This window comes from Ovis aries, chromosome 1 (genome assembly GCF_016772045.2).
Source record: "Ovis aries strain OAR_USU_Benz2616 breed Rambouillet chromosome 1, ARS-UI_Ramb_v3.0, whole genome shotgun sequence".
NCBI classification, from domain to species: domain Eukaryota; kingdom Metazoa; phylum Chordata; class Mammalia; order Artiodactyla; family Bovidae; genus Ovis; species Ovis aries.
In genome coordinates this window covers 155,000,326-155,020,590 of record NC_056054.1, presented here as the reverse complement: position 1 = coordinate 155,020,590, position 20,265 = coordinate 155,000,326, and the positions used below count along the sequence as shown (strand labels likewise).

Sequence of the window (20,265 nt, the reverse complement as noted above, 5' to 3'; positions counted from 1 at the left end):
AATATTTTAAATGTTGCATTTGTTGGGTGGTGAAGTCTTTCATCCCTTCAGACAGGAATGAGGGTTTTCCTCATAGACAGTTTAATCAGTGACCCATCTAGGTACCACAGACACATTTATTGATACTGCAGAGTGGTATCTCTGAATGAATTTTTGTCTTGAAAAGTGAAACTTTGTTCACTTCATGTTCATCTTAAAGAGATGGAATTTAGCCTCAGCTCCATGTTGAGTATGCTTGCACAAATCCACCTTTCAAAAAGCTTTACAATGAAAGCAGTGCCCTTGATTCCACTATTTGATCCATTCCACTTCTCTCTGTAGAGTTCAACAGCATATTCATCCAGTCAGAGGTACGCCTTTCCCATAGGCATCACAGTTCTCCCTGCTTATTCATGTCCAGAGATGCTATGCTTTATCTCAGCGATTAAAGAAGGTACTGTTTTAAGAGTCATCCGACTAGTTTACTGTCTGGAAACTCTCAACTGAAGATGAGAGCAGCAACCATGGGGCTCTTCCATTAGTGCACTGTTTGTTGTTCCATATGGATGTCTTTTTCTACCCTTTGCTTCCTACACTGTATATTTTTCCATCTATACTTCTAAAGAAAACTTCTCCAAAGGAAAATGCTCATTATGAGCACACAGAATTAATTTACCAACTGGCAGGTCTGTTTCTATATGAGGAAACAGATTTTAGCTGAATCCCTTTTGAATGTTTGCTAGGCTGTACATCTGTCCATAATCCAGTCTTCTCTTTCCTGCTCCCTACCCATTCATCTGAGCTCAAAGATTCACTCTCTTACTTTCATTCAGATCTGTATCGCCCTTCCTAACAGCACAGTTAAGTTAAAAAAAAATCGTGCAGATTCTCAATGTTTCTAAATGTTTGTTGCTGGATAATTATATCAGTAAATGTAGGTGTGACTGCCGAATTTTTAGTCTAGCTACATATTTACTATGAAGAACTGAGGTGCATTTTAATTTTAATTGATGAGAGTTATTAACTCTCAAAACATTGATAATCATAGCAGGAATATGTGAAGCATAAGACTAGAAAAGTATGTACACTTGCTCAGTTCTAAGCTAAGCTAAGCTAAGCTAAGTCACTTCAGTCGTGTCTGACTCTGTGCGACCCCATAGACAGATGGCAGCCCAACAGGCTCCCCCGTCCCTGGGATTCTCCAGGCAAAAACACTAGAGTGGGTTGCCATTTCCTTCTCCAATGCATGGAATTGAAAAGTGAAAGTGAAGTCGCTCAGTCATGTCCAACCCTCAGCGCCCCCATGGACTGCAGCCCACCAGGCTCCTCTATCCATGGGATTTTCCAGGCAGGAGTACTGGAGTGGGGTGCCATTGACTTCTCAGAATAAGGCAAATTTAAAAACAAATTTAAGATATTACTTTATAGTAGTCCTAATCTGTTTCATAATTAGTACTGCGTGCATCTATATATGTATTATTTATTTTGCTAACTTTAGGATCACGTGCTAATAAAGATAGAGCAACTGAATATATACTTTGCATATTTTTTAAATATTTGAAGGAGATAACAGATGGCTTGGAAATGTTTGTTAAAGTGAAAGAAAGGCTACACTCCATGACTCAATTTGTCTCTCTCCCATGATAAGCAAATTGACTAAAAGGAAGAATTAGCACCTAAAATGGGAAGTGAACTTGCATTTACCTATAGTCTCTGAAAGAAACAGAATCTAACTAAACAACATAGCTTCGAAGTTTGTCTTGATGCAAAAATCTGCAAAAATCTGAAAAATCTTGGTGTACAACTTTCTGTCTCTCTGTATTTCTGACATTTATTATTAACAATAAAAGCAGAGTGAAATGAAAATAGCATTGATTTTTTTAAGTTGTAAAGGCATATTTGATAGCTTGATGCCTTTCACTAAACCAAAACACACAGATATTTCTAGCAGTAATATTCTCTCTTACTATAAAAATTAAAAACCTGAAACATTTTGTTACAATTGTTCTTACTAGCTAATGATAAAATGTGATGGATCTTATTCTACATATGTGTTATTCTGAGGTAGATTATCCTGGAAACAAACAAAAATCAATATCACATTTTTCACCAGTATTTATTTCAATAGATACATGAACAAGTATGTAAAACAAATTGTAACTGTCGAGTGATGCTTTAGGGATACAAAGTCAGCAACTGTCAGTAAACTGAGATTACATAAAAAAGCTTTTTACACTATTTCAGTTTCTACTATGATAATACTAGTTATGGAGAGTTTTACTTGTCATAAAGATGAAAGTTGCTAGAAAAAGCAAAATACGTATATAGAGAGAAAACTAAAAATGTGGGAAAGTGCAAGGTGAGCAATTTTACTCAAAATAAGAATAGCAAGAGTTAAGATAATGAAGAAGTAATGAATTGTTATAAAAGTTTATTTACATAAGTCGATAAACAATGAAGTGATGGAACAAAAACAGTGGTAAAATAGTTTTAAATTTCATATAAGAGTGACTATGGTAATGTGAAAAGTAAATCCAAAGACAGATGGGGAATATCTTGAAAAACTTTCTGGAATAGTGCATCTCAACTCTGCCATGACTATATGAGACAGCATTGAGTTGGGTCCCAGGTGGAGTGGGTTCTCCGCTGAAACTCAAACTGGAATCCCTGTTACTCCCCTCTACAGTGTGGACCTGCCATAGTTAGTGCAGCTACTGGCAGAAGAAGAAATAAGTTACTCATGTTGTTGTTGTTGTTGTTGTTTTCTACTTATATTACTGTATTTCTTCTTGAATTCTGGGAAGGGTTTTGAGACTAGAGATGATAATAAAAGAGTTCCAACATCTCTGTCCATCTTTCATTTGTATTCTAAGATGGTTATGCATTTCTCTGGCATGAATGTGAAGGGAGGTCAAAGGCACTGGAATAATTAAGGAGGAAGTAGTTTAGGACTTGGAAGGATGTGGCAATTTGTGTTTTTCACTCTTCAGAGATATTCTTTCAAACTGTTCCAGGTACCGCATATTTCTGACACTTCCAAAAGAATATTTTTAAATCAGTGGATGACAAATAAATATAAGAATTTAAATTGCTTCCAAGCATAAAATAAGACTGGTATCAGACCAATTGCAATTATTGACAGCCATTCTTTATGTGATGAATAGGTATCTTCTATGATCTCTGTGTCTATACAAAAAGATGCAGGTCTGGGTAGTCTCTCTTTGAAGAAAGAATATTTTATCTATACTTTCTGAATTCGATGTTGCATCAGAGGAACAAGAATAATTATAACTTCCACTCTGCTCTCTCTATATTACTAATTTGCTGTAGTATTGATGTTTTTATGATCTCCTCTATTGCTTAGTTAATAAGAATATAGAATTTCCTCATTCTTTAATAGATAATTTAATTTATGCTCTGGGTACTACTCAGGGAAGATAATAGATGGTAAACTGTATACAACTCTTGTGTAAATTTTATACCAGAGGATTGGATTGAGATTGCCTTTGGTATCATAAGACTACTCAGTCAGTCAGTCAGTTCACTTGCTCAATTGTGTCCAACTCCTTGCAACCCCATGGACAGCATCATGCCAGGCTCCCCTGTCCATCAGCAACTTCTGGAGCTAACTCAAACTCATGTCCATTGAGTTGGTGATGCCATCCAATCATCTCATCCTCTGTCATCCCCTTCTCCTCCTGCCTTCAATCTTTCCCAACATCAGGGTCTTTTCCAGTGAGTCAGTTCTTCACATCAAGTGGCCAAAGGATTGGAGTTTCAGCTTCAGCATCAGTCCTCCCAATGAATATTCAGGACTGATTTCCTTTAGGATGGACTGGTTGGATCTCCTTGCAGTCCAAGGGACTCTAAAGAGTCTTCCCCAACACCACAGTTCAAAAGCATCAATTCTTCAGTGCTCAGCTTTCTTTATAGTCCAACTCTCATATACATACATGACTACTGGAAAAACCATAGCTTTGACTAGATGGACATTTATCAGTAAAGTAATGTCTCTGCTTTTTAATAAGCTATTTAGGTTGATCATAGCTTTTCTTCCAAGGAACAAATGTCTTTTAATTTGATGGCTGCAGTAACCATCTGCAGGGATTTTGGAGCCCCCAAAAAATAAAGTTGGTCATTGTTTCCATGGTTTCTCCATCTATTTGCCATGAAGTGATGGGACCAGATGGCATGATCTTTCTGAATGTTGAGTTTTAAGCCACACTCCTCTTTCACTTTCCTCTTTCACTTTCATCAAGAGGTTCTTCAGTTCCTTTCACTTTCTGCCATAAGGGTAGTATCTGAGTACATGACGTTACTGATATTTCTCCTGGCAATCTTTATTCCAGTCTGGGCTTCAATCACTCTGGTATTTCTCATTATGTACTCTGCATATAAGTTAAATAAACAGAGTTACAATATATAGCCTTGACATATTACTTTCCCAATTTGGAACCAGTATGTTGTTCCATGTTCGCTTCTAACTGTTGCTTCTTGACCTGCATACAGATTTCTCAGGAGGCAGGTAAGGTGGTCTGGTATTCCCATCTCTTGAAGAATTTTCCACAAACAGTTTGTTGTGATCTACACACTCAAAGGCTTTGGTGTAATCAACAAAGCAGAAGTAGATGTTTTTCTGTAATTGTCTTGCTTTTTGGGATACAGTGGATGTTGGCAATTTGATTTCTGGTTCCACTAGCAATATTGTAGTAGTAAAACTCTGATTTATTGTATCTGTGTAACTGACACTGGTAGACACTTCTATTTATGTTGTATGCCATTTGTTTATGAATAATCCCGGAGTACTGTTACTTTTTTTTTAAATTAATTCCAGACACTTGGGCCATGTTGTCACAAACCCTGACATTTACGCTATTGTATATTCATCCTCCTAGAGCTCTTTGATTTTTGTACTATATTTACTTGAATGCTTATTTTCCATGTTTAAAGTTCTTGAGTGCTATTCACTTTTGCTCCTATAGTGCATTTGCATTCAGTGGATAAATGTTAAATTTATTTGGCTAATGAAGGAATATTTTTGTTGATCTGAGTTCTTCAAGTAGCAAGAACAGCAATAGAACAACATACCATTAATATGGGACCATTAATATGGGAGTAATTAACCATTCAAAAGAAATAAATAGCATGATAACAAAACAATATGAGACTAACTTCAATATTTTTACATAGCAGCAGAAAACACAAAACTATTGTGGTCACAGGAATTAATAGTATAACAATGGCTAGCAATTTAACAGATTAATGTTTCCACTGCTGAGCTTGTTAATGAAAAATGCTATTTTTTTTCCTAATAGGATCTCTACAGTACAAATGTTTCAAAAGTGCAATGTTTTATCTTACAGGTATTTATATACTGAATTTTGTTAGGCTTTTCACTGAGAATGAGATTCAGACTGGTAGTTTCAAATTACTGTCTGTAGTTCTAATGCTTTAATTTCCAAAGGGGTCATTATAAGGAGTGAGGGGGGTGGGGACCCTCCAGTGTTGATGACACAAAATGTCAGTGCTGTTAACGATTAAATGTGAAAACATTTAAATAATCCTCTTGCACTGACACTCAAAGAATAAAATCTATTAGGATGGCATCTAGATAGCAGATGATTTCACAGCAAAGTGCTCCGACCTTCATCAAGTTAAGAATCAATAGAACTTAGGTAACTGTGGTAGAGTCAAAGATGGTCTCAGCTCATGAAAGGCCCTTCTGTGCTAGAGCTATATTAAATTATCACAGCTGATGCAAAATCAAACTTGGTGTAAAAGATAAAAGGGTAAAGTTCTCACAAACGATCACTTATCACTCCATTCCGAAATGCATACAGCATTCATTATAGATCGAAATGTCACTCAAATTTCATCATTTAGTCGGGTTTTGAAACAGCCAAACCATTAATAGAAGAGAGTAGCTTTTTATATTTATACAACCAGTGACTAATGAGGCATTATACCCTGTGTGCAAAGGAGAGAAAAAAAACTAAACTTTATTTTGTAATGAACCCAATTGGAGCCCTTTTAAAACACAGTGTAATGTGGTTTCACTGTTTCATCGAGCCTCTCATTACTTGTGTCAATAATCCTAGGTAAACCAGTGTTGAACTTCACAGCATTTATCTAGCAGCATGAATAGCACTAATCTATGGGGTGCTTTTTATGAACTGTAGTTCAAAAAGCAAAGCCAAAAATGACTTCTTACAAAGTGCTCAGAGAAATATTTATTAGAAATATGTCAACTGCCAACTACCTAAAGGTAGCTTGGCTCTTTAGGAAATCATACTGTTGGCTAGCTTGCAAACACTGAGAAAACATGAATTTTTCCCCATTTTAATTACTTAAAAAAAAAGAATGACTTTTTTTATCAAAGTATATTATTTCTTCTGTCACTTCCCTTCTAATTGTTTATATTTTATGGCATATTGTTTTTGACAATGTGTCATATTTCGACAATGTGACATACTATGCAACATGCCCCAAGTTTCCCAAAAATTGTTAAGTGAATCAAGCACTTAAAGTTGAGGGTGAATCAGACTTCACTTCCATGACTGTAGTATCTAAACCTCCAGGTCAGCATGAACTGTAAGTGACTCCTGGATCCTGCTCTAAGGATCTAACTTCTTGACACACTCAGGGTTGTTACATTCTCTATGGCAGTGAGCCTGGCAGGGTTTGTCTACAGGGGGTTACCACATTTAATTTCAATTTATCAGTCTAACTTGATCAGGCTGAACTTTCCCCAAAACTGAAATTTGCACAATTCATGAGATACCATAAATTACTCTCTCAGCTCCACTGTTTTCAAGATGTTTATATGTGGAAAGTCTATTCAGCACAAGCTGTTGTTTACCTTCAAGAGCAAATTGTTGCTAAGAACTGAGAAATGGTAGACACTAAAGCAATTTGAAAAAAAAGAAAGTTTTGTAAATTGATTTAATATATTATTGAGGCCTGTATCATAACAACATAAGTATCTTTGGAAAAACAAACAGGGTTATTTTTCCCCTAAAATTAAATCATTTTACAAAGAATTGGAACTTATCCCCCAAATTCCTCTTTTTGGAAAGTTATAGAATTAATCCATGTTTCTTACAGTTATTTTATACTTATATTCATGAGTAACATTTCAAATAACTGTACTCTGTAACTTCTAAGATCCACTAGAATTATTTCAGCTTTGTATAGATTTTACACAATACTCATTCAAATACTGTAATATTATGTAGAACATATTAGTCTTAGAAAATGTTTTCTTGGTGAAATATATGAGAAAAATCTTACTTTCTATAATGCCTTTTTTTCTGTTTGAGATTCACATTATACCCTGTAAATAAACTCTGAGAAGTCTTGAAATTAAAAAAAAAAAAAATGACTAACTTCATTTATTGTGATATTTACCAATTTCATAAAAGTTCATCTTCATAACAATATGTTAAAGCTACTTCATGAACAATTTGTCCTGACTTTTGGAGTTTACAGAAAATAGAAATTCTCTCTAATCTTGGGAATTGGCATGTCTTTTTGCCATTTTGCTATATTTACTCAAAATATGAGACTAATTGAGAGGAGAAAAAAATGTTTGCGGGTGTTTTAATTATTATGCATAAGAAATTAGTGCAGTTGTCATTAGTACTGTATAGCTCTGTCTTTGCTGCATCTCGATGACATACTATCATTCTTTGTAAAACTACTAATAGTGATTATAAAATATACTTTTATGATAATTCTACCAAAATTAACTTAAGGAAAGTTTTCATGATTCTGATTTATTATTAAAAGCATTTATTTGTAAAGCATAAAGAAAACCATTAATATGACTTACTAGTCACCATCAAATAATACACAGTATATTTGCAATTAAAAAATCATTTACAAAACAGCTTTTTATTTCCTAATATATGCTTTCATTTTATGTTATTATTTAATTTGAAACATATTAATTGTGAATTTTGGAGATATTTACACTTATGAGAAGTTCTTCTGAAAGAAAATGAAAACCTGTTTACATTTGTTTATTATTCTAAAGATTTTGATAAATTTTAGCAGTTTTTCAGGTCATTCATTCTTACATGTATAATAATGTCAAAAAGGTACTCACCATGTACAATGAGAACGTACTCTGCACTGCTTTGGCCAATAGTATTTGTAGCTTCACATCGGTATGTACCATTATCCGTTTTGTTGAGGAAAAGAATGTTTAGCTCCCTACCACTCACAACCATTCGGTCAGGATCTGGTAATTCTCCACCATCCTTTGTCCACAAAACAGGTTCTGGCCTATTGGATTTAAACATACATATAGATTTTTTTAAAAAAAGAAAGAAATATATACACGAAATGTTACATATTGTGTGACTCAAATAAATCAAACAGTTTATATTTAACACCCATTTTGTGGATAGCCATGGACTTGCTAATTTCTGTTCTGTGCTGTACTTAGTCAATCAGTCGTGTTGACTCTTTGTGACCTCATGGACACACCAGGCTCCTCTGTACATGGGGATTTTCCAGGTAAGAACACTGGAGTGGGTTGCCATGCTCTTCTCCAGGGGATCTTCGATATCCAGGGATAGAACCCAGGTGTCCCACATTGCAGGCAGATTCTTTACCATCTGAGCCACCAGGGAAGCCCTGCTAACTTCTATAAGATGCCAAAAGAACCATAATACACTCACTCAGAAGATTTGGAGATATAACAATTATAATTTAATTCTTTTCTCCTTAACGAAGGAGACATGTATTAAGGAACTAATTAGTACAGTCATTAGAGTAGTCACCAATAGACAACAGGTCCTGGGACCAGATTCTGTGGCTAAATGGCTCATACCTACTGGCTTCTGGAAGACTGTCTTTGGGCTATTGGAGCAGCCTTCCACAGAAATACCTGGAATTATACCTTTGCATTTGGGGCCGCCATAATGGCACAGCTTTGCCTGAAACCACCTGAAACTTCTCCCTCTTACATTTTTAGGGGTGTTTTCTCATCTCCCTAGAGGCTTTTTTTCCTGAAAGTTCTCTTTTTATTTCCTTTAGTTTTATTGAGATATAATTGACACATAACATTAAACTAGTTTAAAGTGCACAGAATAATGATTTGATATATATATATAAATGTTGAAACGTGATTGCCACAATCAATTTACTTAATACCCATCACCTCACATAGTTATATTTTTTCTTTTGATGAGAACTTTTAAGATCTACTCTCTTAATGCCTTTTATGGTCAAATATTATTAATTATGGTCAGCATACTATACATTATATCCTCAGAACTTATCTTATAATTGGAATTTTGTACCTTTAAACCATCTTCATCCATTTCCCCTACCCCTACCCATGCCTCCAGCCACTTTTATTCAACATTGTACTGGGATTCCTAGCCATAGCACTTAAGCAGGAAAACAATCAAGTTGAAAATGAAGAAGTAAAATGAAGAAGTAAAACTGTCTTCATTTGAAGATGACATGAGAACATATATTAGAGAAGGAAACGTAACCCATTCTAGTATTCTTGCCTGGAGAATCTCATGCACAGAGGAGTCTGGTGGGCTATAATGGGGTCACAAAGACTTAGACATGACTTAGCAACTAAACACAGGAAACTCGAATAATTCCACTGAAAGAACTGCTAAAACTAATAAATGAATTTAAAGTTACAAATACAAAATTAATATTCAAAAATCAATTAAATTTATAAGCACTATCAATGAAACATTGGAAACAGAAATTAAGAAAACAACCTATTTTACAATTGCATCAAAAAGAATAAAATACTTACAAAGAAAACTTGACCAAGAAAGTGAAAGATCTGTGCACTGAAAACTATAAGATATTAACGAAAGAAACTGAAGAGGACAAATAAATAGAAAAATAATCTGTGTTCATAGATTGAAAGAATTAATATTAAAAGTCCACAGTACCCTAAGCAATCTGCAAATTTAATGTAATCTTTATCAAAGTTCTAATGGCAACTTTTCATATAAAAATGACAATCCTAAAATATGTACAGAAAAACAAAAAGCCCCAAATAGGCAAGTAATCTTGAGAAAGGGGAAAAAAGCTAGAGGTTTCACACTTCCTGATTTCAAATGATATTTCAAAGAGACAGTAATTAAAATAGTATGATATTGGCAAAAATACAGACCCATAGATCAATGGAATAGAAAATTCAAAAATAAACTCACACATATATGGTCATTTAATTTTTTACAAAGGAAGCAGGAATATACTATGTAAAAAGGGCAGTCTCTTCAGTAAATGGGGCTGGAAAAACTGAATAGCCACATGCAAAAAGTAAAACTGGGCCTCTGTTTTACATCGTAAAAGTCAACTCAAAATGTGTTAAACACTTGAATGTAAAACTGGAAACCTAAAACAGGAAAGAAGCTCCTTGACATTGATCTTGGTGATGATTTTTCTTGGATTTAACACCAAAAGCAAGGGCAACAAAAATTAAAAAATAAACACATAGGAACACTTTAAATTAAAAATCTTCAGCATAGCAAAAGAAACCACTTAAAAAATGAAAAGCAAACTATGGAAAGAGGGAAGTTATTTGCAACTATTATGTGTAGGTAAATAGGATAAAGAGTAAATATTCAAAATAAAGAAATAACTTACACAAGTCAATAACAAAAAATGACCTGATTAAAAATAGAGAATCGGGAGATATTTTTCCAAAGAAAGCATACAAATGGACAACAGGTGCATGGAGAAATGTGAATCATCATTAATAACCAGGGAAATGCAAATCAAAGCCTGACGGAGATAACACTTCAATCTACTAGAATGGCTATCTTCATAAAAATAAATAATAACTGTTGAGGAGGATATGGGAAAAGGAAACCCTCCTAAATCATTAGTGGGAATATAAATTGGTGCAGCCACTATAACAATTAGTAAGGGGGTTCCTCAGGGGCTTCCCTGGTGGTTCATTGGTAAAGAATCTGCCTGCCAATGCAGGAGATGTGGGTTCAGTCCCTGGTCAGAAAGATCTCCTGGGGAAGGAAGTGGCAAACCACTCCAGTATTCTTGCCTGGGAAATCCCGGGTGCAGAGGAGCCTGGTGGGCTATAGTTTATGGGACTGCAAAAGAAGATGGACAACACTTAGTGACTAAGCAACAAAACAGGAGATTCATCAAAAAATTAAAGATAGAACTACCATATGATCCACTAATTCTATTTGTTGGTATATATCCAAAGGAAAAGAAATCACTATTTTAAAGAGGTATCTGTACTTATATTCATTTTAGCACTATTCACAATAGCCAAGTCATAGACCCAACTGAACTTTTCACTGGCAAGTGAATGAATAAAGAAATTACAGGGGACAGGGAGGCCCCTAAGTGCAAAATAAAAGATACTTGAGTAGTTACAAAAAGAAAGAAAATAAGTTACAAGGAATGGAATATTACTCAGTCATTCATAAAGAAATAAATTCCGACCCTTGTAACAATATGGATTAAACTTAAGGGGATTATACTAAGTGAAAAAGTCAGAGAGAGAAAGACAGCTACTATATTACTTCATTTATGTGTGGAATCTAAAAAACCTGAGCTCATAAAAATGGACAGTTCTCCTTTAATCAAATACTTGCAAAGAATTCTCAAAACCTGCTTTTGGGAAGAAAGGATAAATGAATCATGAATCTCTGTCTTCAAAGATTTCATTCTTACATAATTACTAATCATAGAAATAATTATTAGTATCTATCACTATGTTTGATAATGGTAGTTATCCTAATTACTTTACGTAGTTTCTATAATCCTCATAAGAACAAACTTTTTAAAAAATGTAATGCAGATACTAATATAGTACATTAGAGATGCACTCAGACCCTCTTCTGACTGCACAATCAATGCTTTGTCCACTATCCCTTGTATTCTTTTTTTTTTTTGCCACTTTTTTTTTTTAATTTTAAAATCTTTAATTCTTACATGCATTCCCAAACATGAACCCCTCCCACCTCCCTCCCATAACATCTTTCTGGGTCATCCCTCGTCAGACATAGACTGGCGATTCAATTCACATGATAGTATACATGTTAGAATGGCATTCTCCCAAATCATCCCACCCTCTCCCTCTCCCTCTGAGTCCAAAAGTCCGTTATACACATCTGTGTCTCTTTCCCTGTCTTGCATACAGGGTCGTCATTGCCATCTTCCTAAATTCCATATATGTGTTAGTATACTGTATTGGTGTTTTTCTTTCTGGCTTACTTCACTCTGTATAACGTTTCATCCATCTCAACAGAACTGATTCAAATGAATTCTTTTTAACGGCTGAGTAATACTCCATTGTGTATATGTACCACAGCTTTCTTATCCATTCATCTGCTGATGGACATCTAGGTTGTTTCCATGTCCTGGCTATTATAAAACAGTGCTGCGATGAACATACATGTTCACAATGAGGTACCACTTCACACCAGTCAGAATGGCTGCGATCCAAAAATCTGCAAGCAATAAATGCTGGAGAGGGTGTGGAGAAAAGGGAACCTCCTACACTGTTGGTGGGAATGCAAACTAGTACAGCCACTATGGAGAACAGTGTGGAGATTCCTTAAAAAATTGCAAATAGAACTATCCCTTGTATTCTAACATGATGAATATTTTCCTAGTTCTTCTATGTTAAAATTTTCAACTTTAAACATGATTTTATCTTACCATTGGAAGTTATTTTCAAAAAAGGTTTAATTATTTATTTTGGTGAAAAACTGAACTTCTGTTTTGTTGTTGCGAATATATTTATTAATAGAACATAGGTCTTGGTAGTGGTGCCTATGACCCTGGCAGCTTTTCTAAGATGAAGAATATTTTTTCATTCTGCAAACTTTCACAAAAAAGACAAAAGTTGTAAAACAATTAATAACAAATATTGTAAATTGTATCAAAATAAGCAGATCAGCAATGTGATGAAAAAATCACTTACTCTTTTAGTAAAAACTTCTCCAAAAATGTTAGAATAATACACTAATTTATGTCATCATCCAGTTATATACACAACTTATTCTGATAGCATCTTTAATAAAAGTCAAACCTTAATACTTCTCAACTTTCTTTATATATCCCACATTTTATTGTTGCTGTTTTAATTTACTAATTCTTATTTTAAAACTGACAAATGGGATAATCTTGAACCATTCTCATCCTTAACATTCTTTGAAGAAAAAAGCTGGCACAATAAAATTATGACTTACTGCATATAACAAATAACTAAAACTGTGTCCTTTCTACAAAGCCACATAAGACCAACATTAAAATAACGGTTACATTAAGGATAATTTGAATTTTAGAAAATTAATCTTTAAAATACTGCTCAACAGAACTATTTTATATTAAGAGGCAATGTTTTCTTAATGTATAAGTTAGGATTTTTAAACACACTGATAACTGTACACACATACCTATGCATTTCCATAAATAAATTATACTCCCCAAATCCAAACTGTCATCATTTTTTCTCTGTTAATGTTTGTAAGCTTAAAGTCACATCTAAAACATATCGGCCTGTAAATATGTAATTAAATTTAGATATATATTTAAATTTGTGTATAAAATAAAGATCTAGAAAAATTATTCATTGTTGCTATTTAAAATTTTTCTTCTAAAAAAGATAATTCTCCCTTTTAGGAAATAATGAACAAACACCTGGACAAATAGTTCCAGGAGATTCTAGCAGTATAAGTCACTGCTGACACCGAACATTACAGGATTCTCTATCATACACTGTATCATAAATCTTCAAGGTGGCAAAAGAAAGTTAACACCATAAAATGAAAGTTTAACAAAATGGAGGTTAGAGTTTATGCATCAGTTAAAAATAGCCTACACATATTTGAATTAGTACTTAAAATGGCCAAGCTACTTAATATCACCATAAAAATATTAAGTGATTTAGCAAGTCTTGATACAATTTGTGTTTCATCTTAATAAAAAGGACCCCTAGGCTTTCTCTAATTGGAACCTAGAAATGATTGAGTTTCTTGCTGCAAAGGAATAAAAATCTTCCCTGCTGTTCAGGCAACCAAAGGAGATCATTTAAAAAGTGGTTCTAGTCTACAGTTACTCTGGGATAAGGCTGAGAAAGAATAGGAGCCAGACACCAGGAGTCACAGGACGGTGACAGAGCATCAGGCATCAGATAACACTGTGTAACTCCACACATATAACCCCACAGCAAGAATATTAACATCCTCAATCTGGAAAGTTGCCCCTTTCAAAGCAATTAACTTTCAATTAAAAGTTGAAATTTTTCATATGAGATAAAATTAGAACTATGTTCTGTCTACCAAATCTATAAGGCTCAAAAGATGTTTGTTTTTCTTCTACCCCTAAAGATAGCTGTGTAGCAGTTTCTTCCTTGGGCAAGAAGAAAAACAGCAAGAAAATTAATTTTTTTAAAAAGGAACCAAATATGATTGTATATTTACTATATTGTATTCTAAAGTCTTATTAACTTGCTTTTACCTCAACAGACTTAAAAAAAATCTTTTATTAATTCACTATTTTGTTTTCTAGATATTTAAGATTGCCAGGAGAAATATCAATTACCTCAGATATGCAGATGACACCACCCTTATGGCAGAAAGTGAAGAGGAACTAAAAAGCCTCTTGATGAAAGTGAAAGAGGAGAGTGAAAAAGTTGGCTTAAAGCTCAACATTCAGAAAACGAAGAGCATGGCATGAGGTCCTATCACTTCATGGCAAATACATGGGGAAACAGTGGAAACAATGTCAGACTTTATTTTTATGGGCTCCAAAATCACTGCAAATGGTGATTGCAGCCATGCAATTAAGAGACGCTTACTCCTTGGAAGGAAAGTTATGACCAACCTAGATAGCATATTTAAAAGCAGAGACATTACTTTGCCAATAAAGATCCGTCTAGTCAAGGCTATGGTTTTTCCTGTGGTCATGTATGGATGTGAGAGTTGGACTGAAAACTGAGCGCTGAAGAATCGATGCTTTTGAACTGTTGTGTTGAAGACTCTTGAGAGTCCCTTGGAGTGCAAGGAGATCCAACCAGTCCATCCTAAAGGAGACCAGTCCTGGGTGTTCATTGGAAAGACTGATGTGGAGGCTGAAGCTCCAGTACTTTGGCCACCTCATGCGAAGAGTTGACTCATTGGAAAAGACCCTGATGCTGGGAGGGATTGGGGGCAGGAGGAGAAGGGGACGACAGAGGATGAGATGGCTGGATGGCATCACCGATTCGATGCACGTGAGTTTGGGTGAACTCCGGGAGCTGATGATTGACAGGGAGGTCTAGCGTGCTGCGATTCATGGGGTCGCAAAGAGTCGGACACGACTGAGGGACTGAACTGAACTGAACTGAATAGGAGAATCTCATATCTTTAACAATTCCTTATTTATAAATTAGTGTTGGAAGGAATTGCCACAACTTTCTCAGACTATTGGTTTATTTAAATTTTGACCTTGATATAAACATGATTACTAATATCCACCCAAACTCTTGAGGAAGTCATTCAGATATTTATTCTGTAAAGTTACGCCACAGTAACAATGCCTCTAACTCTCCCAACAGTACATGAACTCATTCACTCCCTAGGTATTGATGAGAATACCTATTGCTGAGACTATTGATGAGTTTTGCCTTCAAAGCTCTCATTTTCCCCTTTAATGCTCAAGAAGAATAAAGAATAAGCAGTTCAGTTATAGAAATATCCGTCCCATAATACAGATCTTCTAAGGAAAGAATTTTAATATCCTTAAAGATTTGGACGGAGGGTGGAGTCTTCCTTGGTAACTAAGTGGTAAAGAGTCTGCGGGCCAGTGCAGGAGACATGGGTTCAATTTCTGATCCAGGAAGATTCCATATGCCACGGAGCAGAGCAGCTAAGCACCCTGCACCACGACTACTATGCTTGTTCTCTAGAACCCAGGAGCCACAACTACTGAGCCCATGTGCCACGACGTCTGAAGTCTGTGCACCCTAAACCCCATGTCCTGCAAAAGGAGGAATCCCATACATTGCAACTAAAAGGTGATTCTCTGCAATCACCACAACTAGAGAAAGCCCACGCAGCAATGAAGACCCAGTAAAATAAAAAACAAAAATTTAAGAAGTGGATAGTAGTAAAATATCTTCCGATTTTGGAATGGATATATGCTCTGGTGTCTTCTTTTTCCCGAATGGCTACATCCCCCTTGAATTCTGCAGTGACTTTTCCTCCAAAAGCACAGTGCATGTCGGGTTCTAATTTTAAAATTAATCCTATAAAAATTAACTTACTTTTTCTAGATGAAAGCCAAAACAAACAAACAAACAAAAAGTCACTGTAATAGCATACAAGTAAATGTCTTGTTCTGGTTCAAAGAAAAGGAAAGAAGTTACATACTATAATTACATATATCTTGTACTTCCTTTAATATAAGACAAAACATGAATGCATAGTTAATAACTTGGGACTTTATGCACTTTTATGGCACACGAAGATGACTGATGTTTTTATTTCAGTTTAGAAATTCCACAGGTGGCAGTAAATGTGATTGAAGCTTCCATAATCTGGGTTTTATTTTTAACCCTCTAATTCTTATCATATTTTTACCCTAATGAAAAAGAAGGTAGTGAGAGTTATATAAACATCTTGATTCTTTTTTTTTCTGTTTTAAATAAACTTTTTAGTCAAGAAATTATACCACAGAGTCTGTTATCAAAACCGTAGCATCATGTTATCAATTTTTTAGAGAACTGGAAGGAGAGAAATTAAATGCAAATTAATCAACAAGTGGGTTTGAAATCAGGTTCAAGTTTAGAATTTTAATTTTATTGGGTTCCTATAGGGAGTATTCTGAGAAAAATCTAGCCCAGATAATCTCTGTTGAGTACATGGAGATTACATTCATAAACCACAGTCAAACTATGTCAACCAAGTAAAGAGAAAAACAAAAAGAAAATATGAAAACAGAAGCTGGGGTTGCTTCCTCCTTTTTTAAAATTTAAAATATAAACACAAAGGAAGTTCAAGGAGGAGCCTTTCTTGAAGCTGTGAAACTAATTCAAGCTATAATTTTATAATGAGTCTTAGTTTTAGGCAAAGGACATGGTATATAAACTAAGAGACTGAAAAGGATTACTTTGGAGTTATTCATTATGTTGATCATTTCAAAGTTAAAGATACATAAAGAGTTATTTTGTTACTGAGGATCAAACAAGGTATTTCTGACATAGTTTGTAAGTAACTTTTTATATTTATTCAAAGGCATATTCTTAATTATTGTAAAATATAGATCTAGGCCTTTGGAGAATACATCAAGCTGTGATTTTTCCTCAGATTTGATTGTTGTGCAACTTAATCATAAAGAAATTTGTTTTCTTTTTTTTTCTGATATTGATTTTATACTTTTCATGGGAGCAATTCTTAAAACATCAAACAACTTTTCCTATTAGCCAACTTAACTTTGAATGTTTTACTTGTCACGATTGAGGTTTATTTAAAAACATGATCGATTAAACACTTATGTGTCTGTCTTTATAGATATGGTTTTGCTTAAGGCAAAACAAAACTTCAGACATGCTTATCGTAATCTTCAATGAGTCTTGAAGGGTTTAATTACCAGAAAATATCCTATTCTTACACTTACATCCTAACACACATAAGAAATCAATGAATATTTTTGTTGTTGTTAATTTAAATTTTCCTACATATTTTTGACTAGTTACTTCATAAGTTTGCACAATTATTATCTAATAAGGATCCATAAACAAGTCAGTGCAAGTTTTAAACCAGGAATTATGAGGGATATAAGGAAAATAAAATAATATCTGTTCTCTATGATTTATATTTTGGTAGTTTATATAAGATATATATAATCAAGCATAATATTTGGCAGGTTATAGTAAGTGGCATAAATGAGTTATAAAACACAATAAAGAATCATCATATCTGTATTAACAGCACTGTACTGCAACAGGCTTTATGAAAGATATAGCTAGCTCTTGATTCATGTCTTAAATTACAGCAGGATTTTAAGTGTTAAAAATGGAAGATGCCAACTCAAGAGCAGTCAGAATCCAGGGGCCATACTATTGAAGAGATGAATTTAAATGTCATGAATTCCAGGAAAGAGTATAGAGTTAATAGGTGATATTGTTATAGGCTAAGATAACAAATTAAGAAAGGGCAAAATTAAAAGTGCTTGATGTAATGACTGAGTTGGAAGTAATAAAATCAAAAGCCGAGATGTAAGTTGATATTAAGGAATAGGATCAAATATGCTAAGAAGCTTAGTCCAAGGCAAAGTTAATATGATATGAAGCTAAACATGAAAAAGTATTATTTTAGTATTAGACCAGAAGACTGATGGTGCCGCTAACAGGAGAGACAAAATGAAATATGATAGAGAAAATTCTAGTCATAAAGAGGAGGGTGAAAAAAAGCAAAGAAACAGAAAAGTTTGGACTAGAAATGTGCAGGTTAAAAACACAATACATTTAGAATGGTACATTAGTTAGCCTGGCACTCAACCCTGGCTTTGGGTATCATGTGAAAAATCCAGATAGTCATTAAAAATAAAAATACTTTGTTAAGGCTTTTAAGAAGTAAATATTTCTGATAGGAGATATCTATGTTATTAAATAATATATCTGATAAAATTATTAATTTCTTTAAAAATATCAGTGTGAAATATCAGAAAAAGAAAAATTCAATGCAGAGCCAGTATACAGAGTTCTGAAGATAGAAAATAAAGTTTTACATAATTTTGGAATAATAAAAGAAAACACACAATAATAGGATAAAATAGGAGAGCCCTTGGGAAAATAAACATAACTTTTTGGAACCAGAAAATATATGGTGTAAATGAAAAGACATTTGAGAAATCAGTGAACTAAAATGGACTGGAAAGGGTGAATTTAATTCAGATGACCATTATATCTACTACTGTGGGTAAAAATCCCTTAGAAGAAATGGAGTAGCCCTAAAGTCAACAGAAGAGTCCAAAATGCAGTACTTGGGTGCAATCTCATAAATGACAGAATGAGCTCTGTTCATTTCCAAGGCAAACCATGCAATATAAGAGAAATCCAAATCTATGCCCCAACCACTAATGCTGAAGAAGCTGAAGTTGAATAGTTCTATGAAGACTTACAAGACTTTCTAGAACTAACACCCAAAAAAGATGTCCTTTTCATTATAGGAGACTGGAAAGAAAAGTAGGAAGTCAAGAGATGCCTGGAGTAACAGGCAAGTTTGGCCTAGGAGTACAAAATGAATCAGGGCAAAGGCTAACATAATTTTACCAAGAGAACACACTGGTCATAGCAAACACCCTCTTCCAATAGCACAAGAGATGACTTTACACATGGACATCACCAGAGCATCAGTACTGAATTCTGATTGATTATATTCTTTGCAGCTGAAGATGGAGAAGCTCTATACAGTCAGAAAAAATAAGACCGGGAGCTGACTGTGGCTCAGATCATGAATGCTTTATTGCAAAATCAGACTTAAATTGAAGAAAGTAAGGAAAACCACTAGACCAATCAGGTATGACCTAAATCAAATCCCTTACAGTTATACAGTGGAAGTGAGAAATAGATTCAAGGGATTAGATTTGATAGACAGAGTGCCCAAAGAACTACAGAAAGAGGTTCCTGACATTATACAGGAGGCAGTGATCAAAAGCATCCTCAAGAAAAAGAAATGCAAAAAGGCAAAATGGTTGTCTGAGGAGGCCTTACAAATAGCTGGCAAAAGAAGAGAAGCTAACAGCAAATGAGAAAAGGAAGGATATATCCATCTGAATGCAGAGTCCCAAAGAATGTCAAAGAGAGATAAGAAAGCCTTCCTCAATGATCAACGCAAAGAAATAGAGGAAAACAATAGAATAAGAAAGACTAGAGATCTCTTCAAGAAAATTAGACATACCAAGGAAGCATTTCATGCAAAGATGGGCACAATAAAGGACAGAAACAGAATGGATCTAACAGAAGCCAAAAATATTAAGAAAAGGTGGCAAGAATACACAGAAGAACTATACAAAAAAGATGTTAATGACCCAGATAACCACAATGGTGTGATCACTCCCCTAGAGCCAGATATCCAGGAGTCTGATGTTAAGTGGGCTTTAGGGAGCATCACTAAAAACAGATTTAGTGGAGGTGATGGAATTTCAGCTGAGCTATTTCAAGACCTAAAAGATAATGCTATTAAAGTGCTGCACTCAATATGTCAGCAAATTTGAAAAACTCAGCAGTGGTCACAGGACTGGAAAAGATCAATTTTCATTCCAATCCCAAAGAAAGGCAATGCC

General features: G+C 34.5%; 1 protein-coding gene across 3 annotated transcripts in view; it reads right to left on the bottom strand.

Annotated features, from left to right (window-relative positions):
• Nucleotides 1-20,265, bottom strand: part of CADM2 (cell adhesion molecule 2) — a 1,291,443-nt gene that overhangs the window by 113,215 nt on the left and 1,157,963 nt on the right. For all 3 annotated transcript variants that reach the window (XM_042230370.2, XM_042230374.2, XM_042230375.2), the window contains one exon: nt 8,087-8,265. In XM_042230370.2, coding sequence (XP_042086304.1) covers nt 8,087-8,265 — 179 coding nt within the window. The remainder of the gene's footprint in view (nt 1-8,086; nt 8,266-20,265) is intronic.